Source organism: Terrapene carolina, unplaced genomic scaffold (assembly GCF_002925995.2).
Source record: "Terrapene carolina triunguis isolate 2854851 unplaced genomic scaffold, T_m_triunguis-2.0 Scaffold68, whole genome shotgun sequence".
Lineage (NCBI taxonomy): Eukaryota > Metazoa > Chordata > Testudines > Emydidae > Terrapene > Terrapene triunguis.
Genome location: NW_020664419.1, coordinates 3990841 through 4002903, shown reverse-complemented (window position 1 = coordinate 4002903; position 12063 = coordinate 3990841). Strand labels below are relative to the sequence as shown.

Genomic DNA, 12063 nt, shown 5'->3' with positions numbered 1-12063 from the left:
TGGTGATGCGGCCGTGTGCTTCATACATCACTATCACCATCATCATCAAACTAATGCACTGCACTGGACAAGCGTACCTGTGCCCCCGCTCCACACAGGATAACAGCCTGCTACTGCTCTCCGCTAAAGGAATGAGTCCTTCAGCTCCAGTAGTAGAGGCTCATGTTTAGACCGAGAGGTGCCTGGGGGGTTCTCAGCAGTGATGGGTGACTGAGTCACACCAAAGAGTTCTTCAGGTTCCTATAGACTTGGGTAGGAGGGAGGATCTGTCACTCCTCACACCCTCGGAATACGCTGCACGTGATCAGCAGCCACACAGCGCCAGATCCCACGGGGGGGGTTCAGCGTGCTTTGACAGCCCTGACCCCGCCCCTGTGCCCACACAAAGGGTGCAGGGCTGGCAGAGGCACCATACGCTTCCCCTATGCTGATGCCTCCAATATGCCTCAACCTGAACCCAGAGGAACCATCTCTAGAGCTGGGCACGCAGTTCATGGCTGCTCTGCAGAGACCCCCACCGAAGAGACCAATCAGTGCGCACAAGGTGGCTGTTTGTTGGGCTGTTGACACCCGCCTGCTAGGAAATGAACCGAGAGCCACCGAGCACCGATCAGACACTAACAGCATTCAGTCACTACGGGGACAGGCTGGATGGAGCTGATGACGTAGAGATGAGAGGCCCCTTAGCCCATTACCAAGCCAGCCAATCCCTCTGTCCCGTGAGGGTCATTTGACATAAAGCTGACTGATTCCAGTGAAAGATGCTACTTAAACAAGTCAATAATGGCAATCCACGCAGGTCCTTGATACAGAAGAGGTGGGCCCCTTCATTGGCTAGGTCATTGATAGCAAAAAGCAGTCTGCTCGGGTATCATGGTGGTGGGCCCGGGAGAAGAAAAGCAGAGGGAGAATACACCAAAGCTGGCTGTTGAATACAAGTGCTGGCCTCACGTTCTCAGACCAAGAGGGACTAGCAGGGCCCTGGATGCAGCTTGCTCGGTATAGCTGGGGTAACGTTTACAAAGCTCAACTCAGGCCAGGTGTGCCCAGGATCTACTGAGGGAGCCCAGGGCCTAAGCAAAGGCGGGGCCTGACTCCTCGTTTTGGGCATATTTAGTCAGGCCACGTGGCTCTGATCTGAAATCAAGCAAACCTTGGTGGTTTCACACCCCAGGAGTTGATGGGGTCAGCTCATGGGGTGTGAACCACCTGGGGGCTGATTTACATGAACCTCCTTAGCGCTACCAGCAGCGGGCTCATTTCACTCCACTCTCCAGCGACCCCTGATAGCCACAGGTAGGAGTGGCGCTGCTGGCCTCCAAAGGGCATTGCTATGTCCAAGTTGTCCTCTGTTGGATGGCAGCTTGCCATAACTCTTGAAGGACAGGGCTGTGAATACAGGCGAGGAATAACCATGCAGTGAGCCTCTTTCCCTGCTGAAGACCATTGAGATTCAAGCAAAGCATCTGTAGGCTATTAACAGCACTATCCCCGCCGCCCCAGCTGCACTCTGCTGGTCTATATATGGCCATGAAGATCAGGCCACAGGCTCCGTTGGCACGTGATGCTATCCCACCATTCACAGCCTGCCCCGGCCTTGAGCTCAACACACCTGAGACCCAGCTCTCTCTGGCACTGGAAGAGGGTTCTCTGCAGGGCAGAAGGGGCGGGGGGTGGATGTTGAGGTTAGTGAGAGGAAGCCTCAGGGTCAAAGGAAAACAATACAAAGTGCTGCAATGTCAGCAGGGCCTGGGACCACCTCAGCTGAAGTTCTGCATTCGTTCTAGAGGCACGTGGCAAGGCTGTATTTCAGAGTATGGCCTCCTTCCCTGCAGTGCCATTTTAATGAGCAGACTCCTCCCTGGACACTGATACTGGGACCCATATAGGGTGGAAATTATCTGCCCAGACTTTGCCCACTGTCCCAGAAGAGCCAGATGGATCTGCTTAAAACAATCAGCATTGAAACAGTTGGACTGACATTTAAATTGTTGTCACTAGGTTTCAGAGTTAACCCTCCACTGAGCTGAAAGGGGGCAGTTCCCCCTTACACATTACCTCTGAATTTGGCCCCCTGTGCCCATGGAATCCTGAGGTCCTGATTCTCCTCTCATGATAGTGTAAAGCAGGAGTACCTCCCTTGAAATCAACAGCGGTCAAAGCAATGTAAGCAGTGGAGAGTCAGGTCCTACAGTGCACTTGAGACATGTGTCTGAGTCTCGCCCCAGCCTTGGTCCTGCTGCCCTATCCCTTGGAGAAGGGAATGGATTTGTCCCCGAAAAAGAAACTGTAAGAGTGAATGGACCTGATTCAAAACAAGGTGGAGCAAACACGAGCCTTTCCATTGATTTCAATGGACTCTGGATCAGGGTCTTGCTGAGTCCCTCCTTATCCACTCACATGTGCACTCAGAAGGGAGAAACCCAGACTGCCTTGTCTCTGTGATTTTCTTTACCATTCGAAGTGAAAGGAAGACGACTGCTTCAGCAAGGACACTCTCTCTCAGTCTCCGAGGCCCCAACAGAGCTGCTCGGATCGCATTTTCGAGTGATGTCTTGTGCCCCACCAGGGACAGACCTGTCCATTTGCAGCTTTGCTGCGTGCCCCGGTAGAGAGTGAGAAAAGCACCCTGGGGCAAGGGAGGCAGGGCCGGATGGAGGGAAATGCCATCGGGCCGTACTTACGTGTTGTGAAGCACACACCAGCCACAGTGGGGGTCCCCGGAGCCCAGGCACGTGCTGCAGGTCTTGTACTGCCCGCACGACTCCACAGGCACTCTGGTCAGCTGCGGGAGGAAGGGAGAGAACATTTCAGTCTTGCTGCACTGCTCTCAGTTCCTTTCTGGAGCGCAGGCGGTGAAGCCATTCACGCTCCTTGCTGCAGCAATCTTCTGGAGCCAAGCCTCTCAGAAGGGAACCTGTGCAGAGCAACCCAGGCCAGCCGCGCAGGGAATGCTGCAGTGCGGCCTCTGAATAAAGCTGTTTGTAACACGCGTTGGTCCAAATTCCAACCTGGCACAACCCTATTGCAATCAATGGTGTTACACCAGGGGAATTCAGCCCCATACCTCCCTCTCCCCTGCTCACACACACACACACACAGCACTGAAACAAACACCCACGCACAGGCTCACGTCCACCCCTCCCCACACATACTGCCCCCTATTGCTTCAGTTACACGGTTCTGTTTGGACAGACCCGGGCTCAGCACAGCAGACAGCCTGTTTGCAAAGCACGGCTCTAGAACGCATTGCTAAATTGCTAATTCATCTGATCAACACACCTTCGGCTTATGCCCCAGAGGGCAACTGCGGGGCCTGAACTGGTAACGCAGGCTCTGAAAGTAGCTCTCTAGATACCTCTCTCTGGGACTTACATGGCCCCCCTTTATCACAGCATCTGATCCTCACAACACCCTAGTGAGCTGGTGCCGTCCTATTATCCCCATTTTACTGATGGGAACTAAAGCACAGGAAGACTAAGTGCCTTGACCAAGGGCACACAGGAAGTCTGGGGTGGAGCAGGGACACGCACCCAGTCCTAGGATAACAGCCTACAACCACTTGGCCGTTCTTCCATTCTAAGAGCTCTCTCCTGTTCTCTTGTCTCCAGACCTCTCTGCCACGCCTACTCCATGGTGAATATTTCCTTGGTCAATAAATCGCACACCAGGCGTCGCCCACAAGCCCATCTTTTCTTCTGGAAACTCCAGCTCTTTTATCTTCCATGTGCATCCATGTGCAGCTATCATTCCTCTAGCCCTCGGCCCCCTGGACTTCAGCTCCAACACCACCTTAGCTTAGGGCAGCTGAAGGAATTTCAAAACCTCCTATAATTTTCAACCAATCCCGGTGGTTGTTTATACGCCGCACTTCGCTCCGCTTGGGCTTTCTGTTTACACACAGTTTCACTTCCTGGTTTTCCTATCCTAGCCCAATGCTGTTGCCAATTGACACATTGCCACAGTGTCTCTTTGTCCCCCTCTAGTGGCGAGACAACATAAAGAGGTTTATGACTTCATCCATGCCTCCAAGCTGCCGCTCCAAGCTCCTGTGTTAACTACCCAGGTGGGGTGGCCTCATTGGCAAATTGTTGCAAAGATGTAACAGAAATTAGCTACCTATGTAGGTTTTTGTATAATTGCCCATCACTGTGGTATCTGATCACCATTCAGCCATCCAATGACAGCAGCAGCAGGACCTAGGGAGTATGGTTATTTCCCATACACCGCTACCTCAATATAACGCGACCCGATATAACACGAATTCGGATATAACGCGGTAAAGCCGTGCTCCGGGCGGGCGGGGCTGCGCACTCCGGTGGATCAAAGCAAGTTCGATATAACGCCGTTTCACCTATAACGCGGTAAGATTTTTTGGCTCCTGAGGACAGCGTTATATCGAGGTAGAGGTGTACCTGGCCCTGTACTGCTTGCATCCCATTTGGTGAACCGGAGACACATGGGTATGTGCTACAGCAACACATCTTGTTCTGTGTTAATGCCTCCAAGACACACAACTACCCAGTATGAACTCACGCCAAACCGTGCGCCACGTTCCGTGGTGTAGGCCCTAGTGAGAGGTCTCCAGGATAACCCCTCCTATCATTGTGTGCTATTGCTGGTACAGTGGGCCCTGTATGAATTCATCTCAAGCAGCTTTATCGTGAGATTCATTACAATTGTACCATGCTGATAAATGTCTTGAGCTGCAGTGTCAGACCTTCTAATGAATAAAGGGAGAGACTACAGAAAACGGAGCTGTGACTGAAAGGAAAGCCACCAAGGGGTCATCGGCTTAAGAGAAGGGAACATTGAGCAAATAAGACAACATCAGAGCTCATATTTTACCCTGGAACATAATCTGCAATTAATTCCGCTCATCTCCGTGAGTCTAAAGTTTTGAGAACTGTCTGTGCCCTCTAGAAGCAATCAGCCTTTGACGCTGCCTAGGGTGACCAGATGTCCCGATTTTATAGGGACAGTCCTGATTTTCGGGTCTTTTTCTTATACAGGCTCCTATTACCCCCCACCCCTTGTCCTGATTTTTCACATTTGCTGTCTGGTCACCCTAACGCTGCCCCAAAGATAGATGAAAAAGAAAAGTCCACACAACCCTGCGATCATGTCTTCTCCTCATCATTACTGACAGAGGCATTGGAATGGAGACATTTTCTGTAGTGAAGGCTGAAACAATCTCTGAAACCAGATTTTGATTCCCACCAGGAGCAGCAGAAGTGCCTTAAAAGTGGGGGGCCACCAGTGCCCAAACCGTGGCCCTGCCCCCCGTGCCACCCTTTCCCCCCAAGCCCCCGCCCTCACATCACCCATTCACACCGAGGCCCTGCCTTCGCACTACCTTCTACCCGAGCCCCCCGTCCTGTTCCCCACACTCCTGCCTATTCCCTGTATCACCTATTCCCACCCTTACAGCCAGTAAAAAGGTGGAGGGCCATGGCCCCTGGTCCCCATGTTCCAGCACACCTAATTCCCACCCCACCCCTCTGACAAACTGAAACCATTCCAGATGACACTTCTTAGGAGTGATCTTCTACCGAGGTGGGATTCTGATGAGTGTTTCCCTGCTGAGATCGGAGATTCCAAACATTGAGGTGCCTCTGGTGCGGAACTGCACAAGCTGGGATATTATTTATATTACTATTGTGCATAGAGGCCTAACCAATATCGGGCCCCATTGTGCTTGTCAGCAGATACACTTAGTAAGAGGCTGTCCTGGCCTCAAAGAGCTCGCAATCTACATAGACAAGACAGATAAAGGACGTGTTGCTATCCTCATCTTACAGACGGGAAACAGAGACTATGATTGAATGATTTGCCCAGGGTCACACAAGGAGTCAGTGGCAGAGCCAGGAGCTGAACTTAAATCTCTCATGTCCTAACTGAGTGCATAGGCGCCAACTTCCTCTCTATTCGGAGGGGGTGCTTAACCCCTCCCCCTCCTCAGGCTCGCCCCAACTCCACCCCTTCCCCAAAGCCCCACCCCCACCTGCCTCTTCCTGCCACCGTTCCGCCCCTGGTCCCACCCCACCCCTACCCCCAAGGCCCCAACCCGCCTCTTCCCACCCCTGCCCCACCTCTTCCCTCCCCCAAGTACGCCCCATCCCCATTCCTCCTCCTCCCTCCCAGTGGCTCCTGCACACCACTGAACAGCTGTTCCGCGGCATACAGGAGGGACGGGGAGGAGTTGACCGGCAGGGGTGCTGGGGGCGGGGAGCTTGGCTGCCAGTGGATGCTAAGCACTCACTAATTTTTTTCCATGGGTGTTCGGCACCTATGACTGAGTGTCCTAACCACTAAGCCACCCTTCCTCACAAATCAACTGCAAACCTGAATTCCAATCTTTACATTAACTATAAGTAGGACCAGCTCCCTCCACAAACCACATCTTTCATCTCTTTCTAGTATAACTGAGTTACATGGAGTCATTTAAAACAAAATGATTGAGGTTTTGGATTTGATCGACAGTAACCAGCTAATCCTGCTAGAAATGTGGCTCCCCCTTCTGCCATTATACAAGGCTCCGGGTATGTGCTCAGCCCTGGTTTTCTGGCTTCCATATTTGACTCTTTTATAATTTCAGTATATACACATTCCTTTTTTCTAAGCTGCCGACATTCCGGTCTAAATATGAATTATTGCTCCATCTCTGCTGTTATAATTGGCTGTTAATATAGCAGCTGGATTTATTCAGTCTGATGGACTAAGTCAATTTAAATGTACAAAAAGGCATCTTAAGTAGCCAATTTCCTTCCCAACAGTCAAAAGATACATTTCCAAAACACTGAACGTGACTCTGTCAAGCCGTGTGGGTTCAGAGAATGCTGCTCCTATCTTTCAAGCCTCAGCTGCCCCCCAAAAGCTGCAGCAAGATTAAGAGAGGCCGATTTCATTTCAAAGCCCTGAATAGAGCATTCACGCTAATGCTGTGTGTTGAATAGGTTGAGACAAAAACCACCCAAGAACCAGGTTCTGTGCTCCCTTAGCAAAGCTCCTGGGGATGTGGTTAGTGCAAAGGACTCTGGGAGAGCTGGGATGCCAATCCAGCTTGGGCCATTGACCGTGTGATCTCAGGCAAGTCTCTGCAACTCCTGTGCGTATTCCCAGCAGGAAGGTGTGTGAAAAGCAGGAACCCAACTGAAAACCAAACCCTGGGCCTGATCCACCCACCTCTACCGTATACCGGTGTGAATCAGGAGTAAATTTTTATTTACATGATTGTAAAACCAGTGTAAGAGGAGACCCTTCGGCTGGGCTAGAAATGGATCCTGGGTTCCATTCCAGTCCGCATCATTGAGACACCTAATGCAAGTGACATCTCACCTCCGCTGGGGTGTGGGAATGACACTGCAAACTGCACGCCACCCTCCTTTCCCAGCACAGCCAATGCGAACGCCACCCTCCTTTCCCAGCACAGCCAGTGTGAACGCCACCCTCCTTTCCCAGCACAGCCAATGCGAACGCCACTCTCCTTTCCCAGCACAGCCAATGCGAACGCCACCCTCCTGTCCCAGCACAGCCAATGCGAACGCCACCCTCCTTTCCCAGCACAGCCAGTGGGAATGCCACCCTCCTTTCCCAGCACAGCCAATGCACACGCCACTCTAAACTATTCCTTCTCAGTGTAAAGCTCCCTCCCAGCAAATCTATTCTCCTATGCTCAGAACGTTGAAAACCAGAGGCTTTAATTAAGGCGAGTTAATTGGAAGCAGCAGTAGCTGCCGAGAACATATGACACAATAATTAAGCTTGGGGTCAATGTGGCTGCTGCGTGGCACTGGTGGGGTAAATTACCTGTTCAATCACACACTCCTTTTTGCCTATCACCGTGTCCAGGATCTGTCCCTCCCTCCTTTGTTATCCCCAACTCCCCTCTCTATCTGTGTGAGCGGGTTCTCCTCTGTGCGGCCAGTGACACTCCCAGCAATAGACAGAGGGAGATCATATGGGGCAAACGTAAAGGTGAAGGGAAAAGACTACTGAGTTCTCTACACTAGGCCAGAGAATTCACAAGGAAAAAACAAAACCCACCCCACTAGCTCAGGCCTCTGGAGTGAGGGTTCAGAGCATCTTCATCCAGGACCAGCAACAATCCTGGCCTCTCCCCCGTAACTTTCCTGCAAGCACCCAACATTGGTCAACTTGCAATTCATGCTGTCCCTGAGCTCCACTCCTGATCCACGCACCTCAGCTCCCTCCGAATCCCCAGCCTGGTTACTGATGAATCTGGCCTCACGTGGTCCCACAAGTTAAGTGTTTCAAATAATTGCAGGCTGCAAATCGTAAAACAAATGAGGTTTGGCAAGATGTTTGCACTCAAAAGCCTTCAAAATGGAGAGCCTAGTGTCACAATTAAAGGAGAGAAAGCCCAATTTTAATGAGCACCGGTTCCTGTGCGGTTACTGAGGCGTGCATGCCGAGTGAGGGATAGATCGTTAGCTAGGCTCTATAAAGACTATATATAGATTTAATTGGGCCCAGCAATGGAATTTATGTCAAAGCGCTGGGTTTTTCGAAGTCCGGCACCACTTGAGGGCTAATGTCAAAGGCGTGAAAAGCTAAATCACCCAGGGAAAGTCTGATTGTTACTGCTAATGATGATGGCTACCATGTTCCACCCTCTCCCCAGGTCACCTTGTTCCACCATCTCCTCAAGAGGAGTTCCATCCCCTCCCTCACTTATCCAGTCCCATCTTCTTGCCAATGCATCCACACCTTCCCTCTCCTTGCATTAACACACCTCACCCACTCCCTGGCACAGTCTCCCCCGTCCCCACCTTCTCCCCAGCCTGTTTGTAAATGTTTGGGGTTTACAGGAAGCAGTTGATGTGGGAGCAGATGTTAGTCTGGTACAGGGAGCAAACAGCTGAGAAACAGGAAGGAACCTTCATTCAAAGGTGAGCTGATTGGGGGGGGGATGACAATCAGAATAATTTCAGCAACGTAACATTTTTAATTCCCATGAGCCTCAGCACTTCCTGGTTTTGGGTGGAAGCAGAGCTGTTCAGATGCCCCTAGAAAAGCTGTCTTTACAACATTTCCTTACGACACTGCAGGAACAAGGACTCTCAAGAGCCAGCTTGTTCCCCTCCAGTGGGTGGGAAACCTTTGGCTTTCCCTATGAACCAAATAGCTGAAACTCCTGAGTTCACCCACCACTAGCCCAAACATGTCCAGGCCTCATTCACTGTGTGACTGTAATCCACTCGATTGAACAACTTCTTCCTTGGCCTTGGAATTCAAAGCACTTTACAAAGGTGGGCAAGCATCATTAGCCCCATTTTACAGGTGGGGAAACTGAGGCTCAGAGACACAAAGAGACTCAACCAAGGCCACACAGTGAGTGAGCCAGTGGCACAGTCTGAATTAGAACATAGGTCACCTGTCTGGTAAGCACCTGCCTAAAGTGGGGCATCAGTAAAAACAGGGTGCTGTTTCCTATCCCAGTTTCTTGGAGGAAATACATTTCCCTGCATGGAAAGGGACAGTAAATACTTCCCCTGCGGTGACACTGGCAGACCAGGTGCCAGCTCATGCCAAGGTCCCCATGTCTCAGTTGACTACTAACAAACACGTAGCTGGAATCAGCCTGGCTCACCTGTGTGTTTGTATTGTTAAAACAGGTATTAGAATGATAAGAATGTGTTTAGTGTTTGGACTTTATTGAATGCTTGTAAATTGCTGCATGCCTTAATCTCACATGAAACCTCTATATCCCATATTGTAAGGCACTACTTAAGCAGTTGTACCGAGGGGCTTGTGTGCGCCACTGTAGTGCTTTAGCGAAGACATTACTCTGCCAACAGGACAGTTTATCCTGTCAGTACAGTTAATCCATCTTCCCGAGGGGCGGTAGCTGTGTCGATGGGAGAAGGTCTCCCGTCAACATAGCACTGTCTACATGGGGGCTTAGGTGTGGATTTTTCACCCCCCTGAGCGACACAGTTATCCTGATATAGGTGTGTAGTTTAGACCTGGTCTAAGTCCCCTTGACTGTGTAAATCACCAGAAAGAAGAGAGACATTAACTTGTGTGATGTGCTGGTCTCCAACAGAAGATGGTATGTCCAGCCCAAAAGGGAAGGTCCTTCGACACCAGGCGGGCTATTGTGGGACATTAAAGAGGACAAAATACTGTTGTTCTGCTATCCCTCCCATGAAGACGAGTCATGCAAGTGGATTCCTCCTATCAATTGAGACCACAGCTCAGAGCACATGGGAGGAGGGGTAAAAACCCCTAACAAGAAGAAACTGTATCTCTGTGCTGCTTGGACTCTGGGGTGCAAGGTTTCTAGGCATAAGCTGATTAGCCGAGGTTAAACCTAAAGGACATATAGACCTTGCTTATTATAGATGCTCCCATTACCTTTTGAAACTTAAGATAATAACTCATGTGTGTATCTATGTTTACCTGCTTTAACCTTATAAACGACTCTTGTTTCCTTTTCCTATTAATAAATCATAAGAACATAAGAACGGACGTACCGGGTCAGACCAAAGGTCCATCTAGCCCAGTATCCTGTCTACCGACAGTGGCCAATGCCAGGTGCCCCAGAGGGAGTGGACCTAACAGGCAATGATCAAGTGATCTCTCTCCTGCCATCCATCTCCACCCTCTGACAAACAGAGGCTAGGGAAACCATTCCTTACCCATCCTGGCTAATAGCCATTAATGGACTTAACCACCATGAATTTATCCAGTTCTCTTTTAAATGCTGTTATAGTCCTAGCCTTCACAACCTCCTCAGGTAAGGAGTTCCACAAGTTGACTGTGCGCTGCGTGAAGAAGAACTTCCTTGTATTTGTTTTAAACCTGCTGCCTATTAATTTCATTTGGTGACCCCTAGTTCTTGTATTATGGGAATAAGTAAATAACTTTTCCTTATCCGTATAATCTGTATATAGTTTATCAAAGGATTGGCTACTAGACTTGTCTTTGGTGTGAAATCTAAGGTGCAATTACCCTGGGGTAAGTGACTAGTCCTTTGGGACTGGGAGTAACTAGAATATTGTTGTGATTCTTGGTGTAAGGGATCTTCTATCAAAACGCTAGGCTCAGCTGGGTGGCAAAACAGATTAGAGAACCCAAGGGGACTGTGACTCCATGCTTAGGCTGTTATAGTGTATGAGGAGTTTACAGGTGATCATTGGTTGGTGGAATCTAAGTATAGAACTCACAGCCAATTTGGAGTCTGTGTCCTGGTTCTTAAGAGTCTGCCCTGAGGTTAAAAGAACAGGAGTACTTTGTTAGAGACTAACAAATTTATTTGAGCATAAGCTTTCGTGGGCTACAGCCCACTTCATCGGATGAGGTTGGAACTCACTGCAAGGCAGCTTGACACCCCTCCGCCCACTCAGTCTCTCTCCCTTCACCTGTCCCCTCTGTTCTCCACCGCGAGTAGTTTTCCATGCAGTGCCCTCAGCTCTCTGCGGACACTGTCCGAGCAGCGTTCATCGGTCTGCCCCAAACACAACTACAATAGCATCAACAGAGATACTGTTGATCTACAAACTAGAGGCCTACGATCTAAGACCTGGGAAGTTGAAGAGCAAAAAGCTGCATTCACAATTCATCTGGGCTTTGGCTAACAAACTCTTGCCAATCAAAGAGTGAGAGATACTTTATGCATGACTATTTGAATACCTGTTCATCCATGGAGCTGTACCCACTGCCACAGTGTTAACAAGTGTCTGAGTCTAGAGCTAACGAGCAGCCCTGGGAGGAAAGACAACTGCCTGGGCTCTCAAATACATGTTGCAATTTGTTAAACGAGGGAAAACCAGCCAGTGCCATTACTGCTGGAGGACGCTCATGAAGGCTCAGCTATATACTCAGAAGCTCGGGCCATCATTAGCGCTACCCAGCTGTGGGCGTTTTCAGGCATCTGTGCAATTGTTTCTTTGGCTGATGTTCAGCTGGGTTCTGACACCCCAGAGTTTCAGGTTGGAATGAACCAAAAAGCTCCAAGAAAAACTCAGTTGGAAACTGCAGCGTTTTCCACGGTTTCAAGTTTCACAGATCTTCGATCAGCGCCGGGCCTAAGATGAA

At 50.1% G+C, this 12063-nt stretch overlaps 1 protein-coding gene across 1 annotated transcript in view; it reads right to left on the bottom strand.

The window, feature by feature from the left end:
- Nucleotides 1-12063, bottom strand: part of PLXNA4 (plexin A4) — a 568109-nt gene that overhangs the window by 224695 nt on the left and 331351 nt on the right. The window contains exon 4 of the mRNA XM_026648894.2: nt 2685-2785. Within this exon, the coding sequence (XP_026504679.1) occupies nt 2685-2785 (101 nt within the window). The remainder of the gene's footprint in view (nt 1-2684; nt 2786-12063) is intronic.